At 41.0% G+C, this 18668-nt stretch overlaps 1 protein-coding gene across 1 annotated transcript in view; it reads left to right on the top strand.

Annotated features, from left to right (window-relative positions):
• The window catches only part of dnah5 (dynein, axonemal, heavy chain 5), a 101759-nt gene that overhangs the window by 73116 nt on the left and 9975 nt on the right, over positions 1-18668 (top strand). The window contains 12 exon segments of the mRNA XM_074654231.1: positions 186-341; positions 2588-2770; positions 4621-4725; positions 5053-5191; positions 5563-5677; positions 7419-7609; positions 9285-9406; positions 12119-12268; positions 12794-13039; positions 13277-13496; positions 15675-15880; positions 17518-17721. Coding sequence (XP_074510332.1) covers positions 186-341; positions 2588-2770; positions 4621-4725; positions 5053-5191; positions 5563-5677; positions 7419-7609; positions 9285-9406; positions 12119-12268; positions 12794-13039; positions 13277-13496; positions 15675-15880; positions 17518-17721 — 2037 coding nt within the window.

The raw sequence follows: 18668 nt of genomic DNA, 5'->3' as shown, positions 1-18668 counted from the left end.
ATTTGACTGAATCAGATGCTTTTCACTGTCTGTCGAATACATTTGCTCATCAGCCTGTTGGAAACAATGTGATTGCTGCTGACTAATGCTTCCAGCTGTCTATTGCATTACATGTTAAAGTCACACAATTAGCATTTTTTTTTTATATCTATATATTAATAAGAGATCTCATTTTCTGATCACAGATCACCTCACTGAACCATAGGTACTTCAAGAACCATCTGGAGGACAGTTTGTCTCTCGGGCGCCCCCTTTTGATTGAGGATGTAGGTGAGGAGTTGGACCCTGCACTCGACAACATCCTTGAAAAAAACTTCTTCAAAACTGGCTCCACTTACAAGGTAACGTTACAGAAATAAACCTCCTGACACCCTCATGTACCAGATATATATATTTTTTTTACCTTGGCTAGAAGACTGTGAAATTTGTAGGTGTGTTTCACGCGCTGGTAGAAAGGCATGATGGGACTTGGCCAGGTCCCCCTTGCCATGCCAACTGTCACACCTGTACTGACACAGGTTGATTAGCCCACTCAGTCACTGACACTGCACAACATGGGTATAGTGCTGGCTGGTTTGGCCACCTGGAGCACCCAAATCATGCTAATTGTCTTGGGACAGATTCAAGTTTGCTCAGTGGCATGGTCACTCACAGTCAGAGTGTTTTATTGTGTGCAGAGTGACTGACTGCGCAGAGGTAATTTATTCCTGTTTCTCTTCGTCGGTGGCACGATGGATTTCCACTTGTAGTTTCATTTCCAACTCTTTTAAAAAGGTATTAGATTATAGCAACTTGTGACCTCTTTTGACTCTTATACTAAAGGTATGCATAATGGAGCTGTATCGACAAAAAATGCACTACTTCAGTCCTTTTTAAAACCTACCAGTAGCCAACAAACATATCTTACATCAAGGTCAAGTGCAGAAACACGTTTTTTTGACTGCATATTAAACCAAAAATGGCTTCTCTTTTGCATCTGTCTCGTTTGTTTGGAGAGAAGTGATCTTGTTTCTGTGCTTTGTTCAAGTAGCTGTGTGTATTTTTTTTTAGCAGCTTCGTGCGAGATGAGAAGAACGTTTGAATATCCATTAGTGAGGTCATTTAATTAACACTTAAAGTCATTTAAAATTAAATCTTAATAGACAAACATGATAATCTTGCATCTAATATCTACCCACACTCAGACTGATTTCTACCATGGCAAGTCTAATGAATGAGTTCATAATGAGAGTGTGGCCCATTAAACACAATTACAGTATAGTAGTACATTTCCTGTTGATGGGAAGTGAAATCCAATATTGTGCCCCCACCCTGCTAGATATCTTTTGCTCTTTTCATTTGTGGCTGGACCGTGAGAAATGGACCACTCTCTGTGTCAGCATCCTAATTTCCTGTAATGCGTGTTGGAGTTAGACATTTTTAATTTGGAAAATTGCCCAGAAGCAAGCGTTGAGGATGTGAATCCTCGGTTTTACAGTAAATATAGTACTGTACATGACAAGGAAGCACTCTAAATTGGTCTCTCTGCCAAAGAAATTGGTTTGAACTTTCGAAAAAAATGTTTTATTGCACACATAAATGTGTCTTTTCTGTGTTGCTTGTAAAGATTTGAAAAATAACTTCCACAAAACTCATTGAGAGGAAATGCATTTTGCATGTGAACTTTTCTCATCCTGATAAGCATGAACTTACGTCATTGTGCTGTACGTCACAACAACAATGAATCTTTTAATTTGTCATTGCGATCCCTCTCTCTTTCTCACACACACATACGCACACAGAAAAACTAAATCACACAGAATGTAAGAGAACGAGGCAGAGTGAAAGTCTGCTTGTAGGCATTTCTCTCTCTCTCATTATCGCCTCTCAACTCCTGGCTCCAGCTGATGCTGGTTATTCAGCAGCTGACACTGCAGCTGCCTCCCTCTATCTCACACATGCACGCACTCACAAACACACACATCAACCATACCATATAACTGCAGGAAAACATGCACACACACTACGGTATGGGGATTGCAAGTGAGCACGTGTTACATGCAGACAACACACTAATGTCTCTCGGCTACCTATTGAGAGGCCCAATTAGAGGTGTCTAGCTCTCCCTCCCAACCTCTTCTGAAAAGCTTTAATTTCTATTAATATCCTGGTGTGAGGAGGAAGTGAAGGTGTCTGCGGCCGACTGCTCCAGGGACAAACCACCAGATGGATAATTAGAAGTTATACTGCCATGAGTAATTTAATGCTGATCAGAGCAAACACAAGATGCACACACCCATGCACGTGTACACACTTACACAAACATACGCACACAGGAAATGCAGTTATATCTGCAAAGGGTTTGTTCGCTGACACCAGGATACCTTCATCATGTTTGTCAGTATGGCTTTTTGAGACACCTGCTTATATTACTGTCATGACAAATGTGTGACTATATCTTACATTATTGTCTTGAGGCGGTGTAGGGCGAATTCGGCTGAATAATAATCAGCACATTTTTCCTGTGCCTTTTGATACTTCTGCATGTGAATAGGTATTTTGTGACGCTGACTTTGCGCTCTTTATCTTTCCTTCTCTCACCTCGCAGGTGAAAGTGGGTGACAAAGAGGTGGACGTGATGAAGGGCTTCCGGCTGTATGTGACCACCAAGCTGCCTAACCCGGCTTATACCCCGGAGATCAGCGCCCGCACCTCCATCATCGACTTCACCGTCACCATGAGAGGACTGGAGGACCAGCTGCTGGGCAGAGTCATCCTCACAGAAAAACAGGTACAGTTGCTCTTTAGAGTTTACAGTAGCTACTGTATGTACAGTTTAATTAGCTGCATATTTCAATTAATTTATTCTGCACTATTACATCATTGCCTATTAGTTTGTTTAAATTTCAGTATGTTTCCACAGAAAGGATGTTCCTCCGGCTTGATGCAAACTGCTTAGATCTTTATAATTACTTGAAAAGCCCTCAGAGACCATTTAGATGCAGGCTTCCAACCTTTTTTGACAACCAATATGGCCGTTAATATTCCAGAGCTCCAACCATATAGAACAACTACCGGAAATATGTTTTAAATGGCCATATAATAGCCTACATTAGACATAACTTGAAAATAAGTTAAACAAAGAAGCTGTCTTAAAAAAATAAAATAGGCCGGTCAGTCCGATTTCCGCGTTTGACAAATTCAAAACAGTGTTGTGATGCTCGTAGGGCCGTAGCCTCCCGAACAGTTTGAAGCTTCATTCATGATGTTGACATTCAAATTATTATTAATACCTTACCAAAACATTGCATGCACTTCACCTTCTCTTTCCCCTCTCTGTCTCTCTGTCAGGCACGCACACGCCCACAGCGAGTGTTGCACCACATTCCTCGTCTCTGTAATTTTCTCAGTCCAAAAGTAAAAATGTATTAAAGAAACAGACGTGATTATAATTTATAATCATCATTTATTTGTTTTGCATTTACACAGTCAGCTGGCCGTGTATTAAAAACCGGCTTTTCAGCGCACACACAGAACGGACAGCCAGCGGACCGTGAGGAGATATTTGCAGAATTTGACAAAAAGTGTATTGAATTAGAATCACAGCGGAGCAGAGGCATTTACACTTTTGTACATTTTAAGTTTATATTTAAGTTGTCTTATCAACTAGCCTACAATATTAGGCTACTTAATATGCTATTAATTAATGTATCTATTTATTTGGCATATTTCCCAACAGACATTTTGGCTGTTGATCATTTAATCTGCTGGAAAACTACAAATTATCAGCAAAAAACTGGCATATGCTGGCTAACGTAAACCCTGCTCCCAACACTTCCCCCTGCTGTGTACCTCATTTTCTCCCTCTATCAAGCACAAAATGTGACACAATATAACTTGGAGGGTATCATCACCCTTTGAATATAGAGGACGGCAATCATTACGACCCTGAGACAGAGACAGTGTGAAGAAACAACCACACAAGAAAAAAAAGAGTATACATATGCACCAATGCCAAATATAAACACAAAGACACACACATCTTAAGTGTCGGGGACTTGATGCATTCATTCAGGGCAATATAAATACACCCAATGCAGAGAACGCATTGATTGCGACTGTGGAAAGGCCAAGGTCCCGCTAGTAATGGCTGATCATGAGTTGAAGGATTTATGCTAATTGAGAAAACTGCCTCATTATCTGTGTACTAAATATGGATTTAATCATAACGGGAGGTGAAGCTACAATCTCAGCTATAAAACCTGCGTCTTCACAGTTCATGCAGCATTTAGAAGCCCAACACCATTGTTCAGTTATTTGCTTTCACTTTATGTCACAGCTCCCGAGTGTTCAAAGTACTTCACTTGCAGCAATATGAATGACAGAATGACGTTCATGCTTTCATCCGAGAGTGAATACCACTGGTATTCAGTGGCTTCTAGCTCTGAATAACAAGATAAATCCTACATGTACTCTTCTTTCATCTTGTCTTCTCTAAGGCCAAAATGTCAACTTCCAGTATCTCATAATCTAAATTCATTCCCCCCCAGGAGGTAAACCCTTTTGATTTGAATGATCCCATGGCCTTTCCTCTAGCACCACGCTACAGCTGTGTAATCTATATGTACGTTGTGACACCAGGAACTGGAGAAGGAGAGGACAGACCTCTTGGAAGACGTGACATCTAACAAGAGAAAGATGAAGGAACTAGAGGACAACCTCCTCTACCGACTGACCAGCACACAGGCAAGGAAATACTGAAACTGTGATGTATCAGGAAACATTTTGAAGTGATGAACAACATTGCCTCCAACTAAATCATAGTGTCTGGAGCAACTTCTTAAAACCAGTTTATCTGATTCCTGGTATGTCTTCATTTTTCACACTGTTTTTTTTATGAAGCAGACTGTTGGTGATGCAAATGTGCTCATCTGGAGTTACATTAAAGCATTGGCTATTGTTTCTAGGGAAGAAAGTTGCATAAATGAGGTCATCCCATGGAAGAAGATCAGGATATGTTTCGCTTTTTTCATTCATTTTCTGACTTGTTCTTATTAATATGTTTCTTTGTAGGGTTCACTGGTGGATGATGAGAGTCTGATTATTGTCCTTGGCAACACCAAGCGCACCGCTGAAGAGGTCAATCAGAAACTACAGATTGCTGCCGAGACCGAGATCCAGATCAACGCTGCCAGAGAGGAGTACCGACCCGGTAGGTCATGACAACTGGCTCAAAGACAGAATTTACCCACTTTTTTGGGGGGGTAATTTACTCTGGTTGGTTTACAGCGTGCCAGCCGAGTTCACAAAACTGATTCATTTCATCAGTTTATAATTCAGCTCAAGCGATGACGAAATGGAAACTATCCAAGAGAACATTTGCTCACCACACCCTCACCACACCCTTTGAAACAGATTCAGCTCATAATAAAAAGTCTGTGTCAATCTGTGCTACGTGTCCTAAAGTTAACAGACATTTTGAGCAACTCGTTCAAGAACTCTCCGTTACAAACGTGTGCTTCAACAACCACACTTATTTTGCGATTGCTATTGTAATTTCTGTGTGTTTGTGTGTGTTTTCAGTGGCCACCAGGGGCAGTATCCTGTACTTCCTGATCACAGAGATGAGCATGGTGAACGTCATGTATCAGACCTCTCTGAGACAGTTCCTGGGACTTTTTGACCTTTCTCTGGCTAGGTGAGAATACTCTGGCATTTGCTGCTCTCTGTAGTTAATTGTTATTGGGTTTTTTTCTAAGCATGGAGTTTACCAATAAATAGCAAGCGATCCTGTGCAACTCCATGTCAGCCTTTGTCTTAAAAAGCTGGCACGCAATTTTTTTTCCCTCTCATTGTGATTTGTAAAGTCTCAGTGGGGGACTTGTTTGGGTTATTGGCATTGTGTGTTGGTGCTGCTGGAGCACTTTCTAGGCAACTGATACCGAGTAGAATTCAGACGTCTGTGATGTTATATCAGCTTTTCCCATAAAATTGATTTTCAAAAAGGGCAAAACAATATTAAATTTACTTCAGACACCTCATACTGTATAATTCAAGTGTCTTAAAAGCCAGACAGTTCCAATCTGTGGCTCATCTCATTATCTCTCCACTATCCTTCTACTAGTTCCACATTTACACACAGTAACTATAGCACGAAAGAGATGCTGCCATATGTTGTCAGGAATGTTATAATTGTACGTTGAGCACAGTTGAACAGCATGATGAAATTGGTGAATGCAAAAGAAAAAGTCAAATTGCACAAAATTGCCAAGCTATATTCTTAGTCTCTGTTTGCTCCAACTTCTAGCCATGAATTACAATAAACTCCTCTTCATTAGACCTTCATAACACAAAGAAGCTTTGTGTCATTTGCTTCCTGATTAGAAAATAAAGATACCTTTGTTACAGGGTTTATTTGATCTACATAATGTGAAGGTTGTGATGGCAGCATTGTGTTGTTGAGAAGGTGACTCTTTGTACTAGATCTCTGTAGCACAAGTAGAGCTATATGTGGTCGAAAATCTAAGAGATGAAGCGAGAAACAGAGACTTCATTAGTTTCCAAACAACACCAAACAATCAATTGTAATTCAATAGAACAATGCTACAAGACAACCTGAAGCATCACCATAGAGTCGTATCATCAAATCTCTTACACACATGCAACAAATATTGAATAAGATTAGCTTCACAAAGGTAGTTTTCGTTGCAGGGCAATTGCTTCAGATTTAACTGGTGTTCAATTTACTGTCTCCACCTCTTGTATATAAATCAGGTTCTCCTTGAATGTGAGTTTTGTTTTAATGATATCTTGTTATCCTGTCAATATATCTCATATTTCACTATTGCTCCTTACTTGCTTTTGTCATAGTTTGTAATTGTCTACAGTTCACACAGTATGTGAGATATATATGTAGTGGGATGGAGAGATGTAGTGTAGCATCTACAAGACATGCAGCTGAAAACTAAAGGGACTTATTTCCAGTTTGTTATGAAGGTAGAAGCTACTGAATCATTGTTGATACTTTAACTGTGAAGTTTGGTTTTTGAGAGCATTTTTGCTGTTAATGCAAAGTGTTTGGAGCGCCTGAGGCAAACTTCAATACAGTGACAGTCCATTTGAACCGGCTACTATTGATTTGCCAGCTTGAATGATTTCTCTTCAAACCATGGAACTAATTATGTCAATATTTCCAATATCCTTGATGGCTAGAATAAGCTTTCACATAATTCACTGTTGCCTAGGCATCACAGACGTTAGCATTGATCATTAGGTTAACCAGTCGGACCATGCTGTGATCACTAAGTCTATATTTGATTTGTAAGAGTCCTGTTAGATTTAAACTGTGACATTATAATAGGAACTCTAAAGGGGCTTACAAGCTGTGAATTGAATGAAACTTTATATGTGGTATCTGCTATGAAATTCTTCTGAAACAGGTCCTCCAAAAGCCCCATCACCAGCAAACGCATCGCCAACATCATCGAGTTTATGACCTTCGAGGTGCACAAGTCTGCAGCCCGGGGCCTGTACGAAGAGCACAAGTTCCTCTTCACTTTGCTGCTGACGCTGAAGATCGACATGCAGAGCAACAGGGTCAAACACGAGGAGTTTCTCACACTCATTAAAGGTAAGAGGTGAATGTGAACAACGTGCAGGTATTATTTCTAAAAGTTCTGTTTTTATAATTTATTTATGCAGGTGAAAGATTGATTCTTGAAGTTTTGCTAGTTGGAGGCTTTGCATGTGCAGGAAGCTCCAACCTTGGAAACATGGAAGCTGGCTTCTGAGCTCTATTACATTCATAAACTACGTTGTCAGAAAACATACAAATACGTGAAAAGGATAGTATGAATTTAACAGCTTCTTGCATTACAAAGGGAATGTATTTGGCTAACCCCTGAAGGTTTAGTTTCGCTGAATCACTCTGTGGAGTTGCTCTTGCTTGATTTCTTGGTATTTCTCGATGGCTTAGAAAGTTATAAACTTATCCATGCTCTAATTATTCTCTCCGATGCAGAAACACGAGAGATACTAATTTGCGGGTGAAAATAACTGAAACTATCAATGCTGTGGTGCAGAGCTCAGCAATGTGTACTGTCTGCTACACCGACATGTTGGAACCCAGTATCACATATCACACGGAAATTCAGGCTTAAAGTAAAGTAAATACTGTCCGACAAAGCCAGACCCCTGTGAGGAGTTACAGTCTGGGCATGGTTTAGGTGTGTGTGATGACACTGAGAGGTGATGGTTCGTTCTAATGGCGTTTTTGCTCTTCTCCCAACCGGCTTCGGCAAGAGTTTGATTGACAGATGGTTCATCCAATCACCTGCCAAGTATTTTTTTTTAAACAAACGGATTCAAATGAGAGCTTCTCAGATGGTTCTGTGTAACAAAAGATCTCTGGTGGGTCAGGTTAAAGAGTGCCCTCAAATCCTGAAATCTTCTCCAATTGCAGTGGTGTGAAGTGGTTGAAGAGTTTGAAAATATCTAAGCTGAGAAATTTCATAATTTTAAGAAGATATTAGATGCTGAAACAAAATCAGGTACTGTTTATTTCAGACTTAAGTATTTACTGAAGAGTTGAGCTGCCGTAAAGTCAGCAGTATACTATTTAGAAAAGATTCCAGGGAGAAAATATTTCATTCACATTCAGTCTGTTATGCCTCATCTTCTGAGACTGATTTGTTGTGTCAGTACCTAGAATAGATATTGGATATATTTGAATATGATTTCAGCCCAAAGAAAGACAGTACGTACACTGGCATACCAGATAAGTCTCCACTGAGACTGCATTCATATCTCAACATACAGAGGAGAGAAGCTACAAGTGTTGTTGTACAGCTATCACAGCCTCCAGACCTTTGATAACGTCAGACTCAAATTGCCATCTATTTCCCGTTCTTAATTCATTATTTATTTAGCGGAGATAGATTTTTTTTTTAAAGCTCATCTCAAGGTTCACACACTTTTCAAACATATTGGTATTGTAGCAGTTCACTGATTCAGAAACATAGAGTGCTCGTCACCGCAGGGATAAAAGCCAGCTACAGCAACTGGCAAGGCCAGAACAGACAGTCTGCTGCACGCATGCAGCTCCACCATCTGTCAGCTCCGACCTGCTGAACATTGACTCAGTAGGACTTTTATGTAGATTTTTGGAGGTTGTGTTTTCACATTTGCATGTGTTTATTAAAGTATTAATCATTATATATTTTTTGAATTTTAATATTTATTCTGTACAAACATATGTTTTTCTCTTTGGGTCTTCCTGTTTGTGTGTGTGTGTGTGTGTGATCCAGGAGGTGCATCTCTGGACCTAAAGGCCTGTCCTCAGAAACCAGCTAAATGGATCCTTGACATGACCTGGCTCAATCTCGTAGAGCTCAGCAAACTGTGGCAGTTCTCTGATATACTGGATCAGGTACAGCAACACACACAAACATTGATCAACTTGATACATTTAGATGAGCCCTGACAGGTGTATGATACCTTTCTTTAGCTGAGAGGTTGTTTTTTTTACCCACAAGGACTTTTATCTAGTAAGTGTGCAGATAACAGTTGCTCGTCTGTCATCTGTTCTCTAGGTGCTTATTAAATATTTTTCGCAGCTCTCCTCCTTGCTCTAGTAAGCATGTCAATATCAGTCTCATCATGTCTCGCTTCGTCTCTCTTTTATACACATCCACACAGACACACACACACATTCACCACGATGGACTGTCACTCACGCACTAGTACACACACCCTTATGGGTGACTGACGGCCTGATGGCTCCCATGGAGGTAAAAGCTCAGCGCTCTGTGAAATGAGCTTAGTTTGGAGAAACTTCCAGTCAATTACTTTTGGCTGAGCATATGTGCCCACACACACACACACACACACACAAATGTGTATGTGTGCACCCTTGTATTCCTTCACATGCACAAATACACGTGTACTTCTTCCCAGAAGAACAAGGCGGGGACAGGATTGTGATGTCAGACCACCCAGAGTAGAGAGACAAAACCATCTGAGCCCCCCTTCTGTGTCACTCTTCACACATAAAACACACAAACCTCATGTTCAGGCAACTATTTTAGCTCAAATCCCTAGACTGGCTCAGAAATGTGTGTGGGAAATAACACACTCTCCTCTATCAACAACAGCAGTTGTTAATTTGCTCTTCAGAAAAGCACTGAACCCCCTTGAATTTAAGTGGAGCTGCTCAGTGGCTAATGGTCAAAAGACAAGCAGCTCTCAGTCGTAAATGTGTTCCACTATATGAATGTAAAGCAGGTGGTCGCTTCACTTTCCTAAATAAATACTCATTAAAGGAGACGCACTCCATTTCAAAATGACCCACAGAGCCATTCAACCTCGTTATAATATAACTTCACGCTTTAAATAAAGTAGATATAATGTTCTCTAGATATAGGATGACAATTTTTTCTCTCTCTCACATAATGCATGCATATGCACGCTTTCACACCCACCCACACACACACAGACACACACACAGAGGAAAAGAGAGAGAGACAGGGAGAGAACCTCCTGCTCCTCTCGCCCTTCACTCAGTCAGTCAGTTAGAGAAACCAGTCTCAGTCAGATACGAGGCACGAAGCATCCCGGTGCAGCCATCGGGCTTGAGCCGTGGTAAACCTGTGAATTAGAACGGGGGAGGCGGGGGGGAGACGACATATGTAGATCTGTAAACAAATGAACAAATCAATGGATTGTAGCCTATGACATCATACAAGTGGTGGCAGTTCTGTAATTATTCAAGTTAAAGAGAAAATCAATTTTCATTTCTAAACCTCGTCCTGAACCATTCATTTCAATTAATTGATCAAATCGCCCAGCTCTATAGGTGGAGGATTACAACATGGTTCACACAGCTATATTTCTGTTGGAGAAACCTGATTTATTGCCCATGTATCTGATTTGACTGGGTTTCTAACAGGGTTTTAAAATATGCACATATTCATGACAGAGAAATTCAAACAGGGAAAGGACAGCTGTGACATCAGCGGAGAGTTGAAAGGCGGTTCTTAAATCCCAAATAACTAACTTACTAAAACGGAAGCCGAATATCCAATAAGTTGGTTCCACAGCTGAACAGTAGATTTGTAAAATTCAAACGCATGCACAAGGTTAAATCTGATCACTGACCAGCTGCATGCAAATAGCGGTTATACAATTACCAGGTCATTGTGTTACATGTACTGTAAACGCCATGACTGATTTCCTGCTCTAACCTAATTTTTCTTAGTAACCTGGTTTTCCTGCATGCATGTAAACACAATGATTAGCGGGCTATGTGACGTCACAGTATATTTGCATATGTTGTGCGATCAGGCATTAACATATCATTAATATATATCGCTTCTTGAAAGCACATTATGTTTACATGGATTCAATACAAACTGCTTCCCAGGCAACTTGTGCTTAGTACAGTGAGACAAGCAGAATTCAGGACCTCATGTTTATAATCATCTGAGTTACATGATGCGTTATGATGTTATGCGTCATGATGTGATGTGTCTGTTTGTTGTGAAATGATTATGCATTTTCCATATATAGACACATACCGTATGACAATGCATTTCCATATAAGACATTGTCTATACAGTAAAGTATGTAAAGTGTGGTTCTTTATGTTCAATTCTGTTTGTTTTTGGCTACGAACTCATTTTTTTTTGCAACCTTTTTTTATCTTGTTGTGTACGTTTTTTGAGAAAAGAAGAAGGGACAAAAATGGTAGCAAGCAATCAGCACCCAAACATGCTGTGCAGGTACTGAAAGGTGCAGAAAGCCACATGTTCATCATGGTCCTTGAGGATATTAGGACAATTTGGACAATTTGTGTTGTGCATCTAGGAGAGTGCGGAGTGAATACATTTAGATATTTAACAGAAACGTAGGGCACATTTGATCTTTGCTTTTTTCTTTCTTTTTGCTTGTGACAGATTTAATTCTGGTGCTGCTTTTGACCATCAGTGTGTGTGTGTGTGTGAAAGTGTTTGCCTGCAGTATGTATTGATTTTTTTTCTCCTTCTGTCCAGATTTGATGTAATAGGAAGCAATGAAAGGTTGCCCAGCGAGACGACCTCTCTGTGTGTCTCTGCGTCTGAACTGTTTACACATTTTCTTTCAGATAAGTCGTAACGAGAAACAGTGGAAGTCATGGTTTGATAAAGAGGCCCCAGAGGAGGAGGTGGTCCCAAACTCCTACGACCAGGCTCTCGACTGTTTTAGACGGCTGCTACTCATACGCTGCTGGTGTCCCGACAGGACCATCGCACAGGTTAGATAAGAAATAACACAGCAGAGTTGTCTTAAGCAGCATATATTTAATCAATTGATGGGTCGGGGCTGGAAAAAAGATTCTGATTGACTTGAATTAATGAGACTCTTCAGCTACAGTAATATCTCCCTTGGCCAAGTCTTCCCTCGACAGGAAAAGTGGAATGCATTTAGTGAAACGGCTTTCTCTCTGAAGCTTACTGAGCCTAAATATCTACTATGGCTAATGGACATTCACTTCTTACTGATGGGTAGCTTTTTGGTCGGCTGCAGACGAGCCTGGAGTGGAATATGTTTTGTCGCACTCACAAACAGTCCAGCAGTTGTTGTCCTTGTCTGACCTCCGGCAGTGAGTCTTTACTGTTGACTGAAAAACAGTAAGCCAGTTAAAAAAAAATCCTTTGAACTATTCACTCAGTTCCTCGCCTCCCAGAAAGTAAACATATTCCAATATTTCGTTTTAACTCGGCCGGCATTATGAAGCAGTAAACAAACATGTCTACTTTACTTTCCCTTTCTCCTCTAGGCCCGTAAATACATAATGGACGCAATGGGGGAGAAGTACACCGAAGGGGTGATTCTTGACTTGGAGAGGACGTGGGAGGAATCGGACCCGCGGACGCCTCTCATCTGCTTCCTGTCGATGGGCTCCGACCCAACCGACTCCATCATCGCGCTGGGGAAGAGGCTGAAGATTGAGACCCGATATGTCTCCATGGGACAAGGACAAGAGGTCCACGCTCGCAAGCTTCTGCAGCAGACCATGGCTAATGTGAGTCGGTGGTATGAGCTCACTGCTATTTTTGGCATCATTCAATGTAGGAGGTGCTCTGTCTCTGAAAAATGTGTTTCTAAAATGTCTTTAAGCTCTCCGATCCCTGACGGACATATCAACCTTTTCACTTGGTTGCTTACAAAGACCTTTTTTTTTTTTAAAGATCTTGACTGCATCATCATTTTGCAGTCCTTGATATGGAGGATAACCATTACTCGTATTATTTGTCCCCAGGGTGGCTGGGCCTTACTCCAGAACTGCCACCTGGGTCTGGACTTCATGGACGAGCTAATGGACACGGTGACAGAGACCGACTTTGTCCACGACGGCTTCCGCCTTTGGATGACGACAGAGGTCCACAGACTCTTCCCCATCACCCTTCTGCAGATGTCAATCAAGTTCACCAACGAACCACCACAGGGCCTCAAGGCGGGGCTTAAGAGGACCTATGGAGGTGGGTTCAGTTCAGTTCAGCTTAAAGTAAAACAGAATTAATCGAAGGTCCAGAATTCTTAATCTATCATTTTACTGGGCGAGGTGAGAGTGGTGAGGCTGTATTGAGAGTTAAGATGCACACTACCTGTCCTGAATCAATACAGGGTATTGCTAGGCAATAAATATGGTGGAAATAAAGTCAAATGTCAACAGATTGATCCTTAGTTTATCATTACAGACGTGCAGAGCTGGACTGGGACAAAAAATCGCCCTTAGCATTTCGGTCCAGACCGGCCCACACGCACCACCCATCTTTGCGCTCCCCGATGTATACCAACAGAGCCACTCCCTAAACACACTAAAGCTGTGTAATGAGTAAGAAGGAATCAAGGAAGGTTTAAGAGAGAGGATACATGATTAACAGGCGACCTTCGACAACTGCCGTTGCAAAATTGTATATTCCACTGTCATGAACAGGGCTTTCCACAAGGATATGGAGTAGCCAGCCAGTGGCAGGCGCAGCACAAAAACGCTGGCGATGCACCATTATGAATCACAATTAGCTGTTAATCGCAATTATGACTCGCCCAGAGAACCTGATATGGAGAGGGCAGAGAAGAGTAGCTATACCGGCAGCCTGTGAGAAGTGCCGGTGTGCAAGAAAATATCACGGTACGCCAAAGATTGAAATGTAGAAGTGCTTGGACTACGTACCGGCTCACTTTGAGCACTGGCTGGGATACAACCTCTCAGCTGAGCACGCTCACACACACACACACATATAGCATGTGGAGGCAGGGATGATACAGACAGATCTCAATCTTCATTAGCCCAGTGTTAATTTAGAAAAAACAAAACAATGCGCCAATCCACCTGTGCTTTGGGCCGGTTAGACAAAAAAAAAGATAGTTGTCTCGGCCCAAAAGGCCCGTCGGCCCACCGGGAAAGTACCCGGTATGCCAGATGGCCAGTCCAGCCCTGCGGACGTGTGTCTGTGTGAGCGAGATAAAAAAAGTAGCACAACGATGAGCATTAAGAATAGGGAGTCTTATTATTCTTGATGTGTACATGTGTAAACAACTCATTTGTGGATGCACACAGACACGCATACAGACCTTCATTACGTCACATAATCAATAACTTTAGGAATGTGTATGTATTCGAGGGGAAAGTCAGCAGGAGAAAAAGATGATAAGCAACTGCTGCTTGATTCAGCGTATTTTACACCGAAGTAACAAAAGCCTGTAAGGATCGTGAATATTTAAACAAGTTGAAACATGTGGTTGGTGTTTTTATTCAAAGAGGGAGCAAGAGAAGAATATTAATATGTATAAACCAGCCGTCTCTTTGCCTGGCTCATATGGAAAAGGGATATGGGAGTTTCCTAGAGGGCAGTTGTGAGTCTGGGTACATTCTTGTCTTCAGCTAAATTAAAAATTGCATTTCTTCATTAGATTAGAAGAAATCAATTTTTTTTTAGTGTGTACAGATTTTAACTATATTCCCTCAAAGCGTTCATTTTTACCAAACAAACCTCACACATGGGACTGCCTATTAGGTGGATATCGCAGAAATATTTTTCAGTCATTTTGGAAATCCAATATGAGGATTTAGATGATAATTGCCGCTGATTATTTTGTAAATTAAACGTGGGAATTTCAGCCGCAGTTTTTCAGACGGAGTTTGAAATCCCTTCACCACACTGTTATTCTCCTGAGCCTGGCAAGATTTCCCAAACTTCATTAGAGCTCAGGGAAGCCCTTTGAGACGTTGCCTGTCAGAGGAATGAGAATTAGCAACTCACATTATGCTAAGTTTAAAGTGTGCTTACTGTACTGTATGTGTGTCATATCTGGAGTTACGGAAATACTACTTTATTACAACTACTACTATACTATATCTTAAAATGTTTAACCAATTTAATAAAACCATTTCACTCAGCAAATATATAAATAACATTTGTACCTTCAGATCAAAAGTCACCATCTGAAAGCATTTTTTAGTCTTTTATTGCTTTTTTATTTCGTCTTTGAAAGGGGAATCTACACTAGTATTTGTTCATAATGTATTTATTCCTTCCAAATCTGCTATAGAAGTAACAAACTTTCTGTACCTGGGAGGCTTTGGATCGCAGACCTCAAAAGCTGACGGAACCTCGATGATTTGCTCATGTATTCATCAATTTATCCCTCGCCAGGTTTAAACCAGGACCTTTTGGATGTCAGTAACATGGTGCAGTGGAAGCCAATGCTGTATGGAGTGGCATTTCTCCACAGCACAGTACAGGAGAGGAGGAAGTACGGGCCTCTGGGATGGAACATCCCCTATGAGTTCAACCAGGCCGACTTCAACGCCACCGTCCAGTTCGTTCAAAACCACCTCGATGACATGGACATTAAAAAGGTAGGAGGTGACGCGTCTCAAGTGCTGAGCAAACAACAGTGTGCAACTCTACATGAACAAACACATCTTTAACAGCTACCAACAACAGTACAATTCAGTAGAAATAGTTCTTAGTGCAGACTTTCAGAGTGAGGATGGTTTAAAATGCTGTGTGACAGCCTTATACTGGTGGAATATATGTGCAGCAGGTTGTGGTTGTTGTCTAATAAATCATATACTGTACTAAATTAGCAAATAGTCTGATATAGTGTAGTGTACTGCACCAGATTCAGGAAATATGCACAGGCATGCAAACTTGTCACCTTTCGGCAAAATTCGCCGTTTTGAATCCAAATTAGGTCATTCGTGTATTCGTGTAGAATCTGCAGATGTTAGCACAACAAAAGGCGAGTCAGTGCGAGTGCAGATGAAACGCTGGAGCTGGAAGACCACCTGCAGGTTCCCGGTCAGCTACAACAGCAACAGAGAGAGAGAGTTGTTCAGCCCAACTCCTAATCCTATATAGCCAATGTGGAGAAAATTAAAACACTCTTAAAGTTTTTTTTAATTTTTTTATTTATTTATTTAGTTCTCCATTTCATAGCAGTAATAGATACTTTTCAGTTTTATAACCTATTGTGAGTGACCTGTTGCCTTTTTGGGAAAGTGTTTGTTTGTACAGAGTAATGCAGAAGTGTTGGAAATGTTCCTTATTTTTATAATGAAAATAGTTTACCAAAGTAACCAGTGGGCAAAATGCTGCCTCCGTCCCCAGCAGGAGGATTAGTATTATTAATAAGTAATTAGTAAAGAGTGTCAGTGTACGGTGGAGACAGTATACCAATGAAAGAATTGTAACTTTTTTTTTCTTTTGACCGATGTAGATTCTGCTTGCCTTTAAAGTAGATAAAGATAATAAGTACAGAAATATGTTATTTTTATTCTAAAAGATAGTTTGATAGTTAAATAAGTAGAAGTTTTTGTCACTAAGGAGAGAAATAAGACTCAATCATTAGTAGCATACTTTTTGAAGGTAAAAATGTTTAATACTTTTCATGCATAAATTGGTGCCTTTGCAGGAATACAAGTTACGGCTAGAATGCACCAAATTGCACGATTAACGGTTTGCATCTTTGTCACCTTTTTTCACCGCTGATGACTTTGTATGCCTGATGCACCTTATGCAAAAATGGAATCAATCCATCATTACAAGGGTAAGAGCTCTCACCATGTCCGTACTGACATAAGAATGCATTATGTATTTGAGATTGCATTTGTTTCAAAACTGAAAATGCCGCTCTGGGCCCATTTCTACCGCTAAAGTTAACAAAATAATCTTACCCCTTATCTTCACAGTTTGTCATACAAAAAAGTGAATTCTTCTCTGAGAAGTTGATTAACGTCGTCGCCTGATATGAAAGAAATTTGTTTTAGGAAATTAGTGTCACATCTATCTTTCACGAACATGCCAACCAGAAATAATAACCACACTGTCAGAGATGTGCCTAACACGAGAGAGTACAGTCTACCTTCTCCATGTATTTCAAGTCATAAGTTCACAAATCAAATGACATAATCATCAACTCCTTTTGCCTCTTCAACAACTACACCCATTTCATCATCGTCATCTTGTATATCACTATTTCATATCTCCTCAGGGTGTGTCATGGACCACAGTGCGATACATGATCGGAGAGATTCAATACGGCGGCCGTGTGACCGACGACTACGACAAGCGCCTCCTCAACACCTTTGCCAAGGTGTGGTTCAGCGAGGACATGTTTGGACCCGCCTTCAACTTCTACAAAGGCTACAGCATCCCGAAATGCTCCAGTGTCGACCAGTATCTGACATACATTCAGGTGAGTCACACTCACTGTACACACTCAGTATCTGGCTTCTACAAATATTACAACAGATCATTTGTATGACTGAACACGTGGCTGTGAAAATGTCACCGTCCGTCTCTGATAAGAGCTGCTGTCTCGGGGATTTCATGTTTCCACATTCACGCCCTATCTTTCTACATTTTTGTTAAAATTCTGCACCTGTCATGTGGCGTTGCCGTTTGCTTCAGTTTTTTTTTCCTCTGCTGTCAGCTCTCACCGACATCACAAACGAGCAACATTGAAGCAATGATGTTTCTGCAGGACGCTGACACACTGCGCTGTTGTCACATCAAGATACAGGCTGCCATGTGTGATTTTTAAGATAAAAATGCAAGCATGCTCATTTTATTACAGATTACGTATGATTTATTAATGTGCTTGTGTGCTTAACTGGTGGGTTTGCGTGTGTGCTGCATGTGTGCCTGTGTGTGTGTGTCTGTGTGTGTGTGTGTGTGTGTGTGTGTGTCTGTGTGTGTGTGTGTGTGTATGTCTGGGGGCAGTTCCTGAGCTAGTTTCATTAAAGCTAGTTTCATTATGATGGATGCTCAGGGCTGCCAGGCTCAGCAAGCTTATTCCTCCGCACCGCCTCTCAAATAGAGAACGACAAACACAGCCTTGGAGAACAAACACACACACACACACACACACACGCATAAACGCACACAGTCACAATGTTCAAACACACATAGCGTGTACACGCAAATGCACACACACATGTTCACACTTTGTCTACAGAGAGAAAAAGAAAACACACAACAGAACACAATGTGTGTGTTTGTGTGTGTGTGTGTCTACACTTCTGTGCATTTAAATTAAATGCAGACAGACAGGAACAAAGCTAAAATTCCCTAAGAGGAAATAAATGACCACAGCGAGGGACAAAGGCTATTCTGTCCAGCACCCAGTGACTCTCTCTTCCT

The sequence above is a fragment of the Sebastes fasciatus genome, chromosome 12 (assembly GCF_043250625.1).
Source record: "Sebastes fasciatus isolate fSebFas1 chromosome 12, fSebFas1.pri, whole genome shotgun sequence".
Taxonomy (NCBI): domain Eukaryota; kingdom Metazoa; phylum Chordata; class Actinopteri; order Perciformes; family Sebastidae; genus Sebastes; species Sebastes fasciatus.
This window is presented reverse-complemented; position numbering and strand designations above follow the sequence as displayed.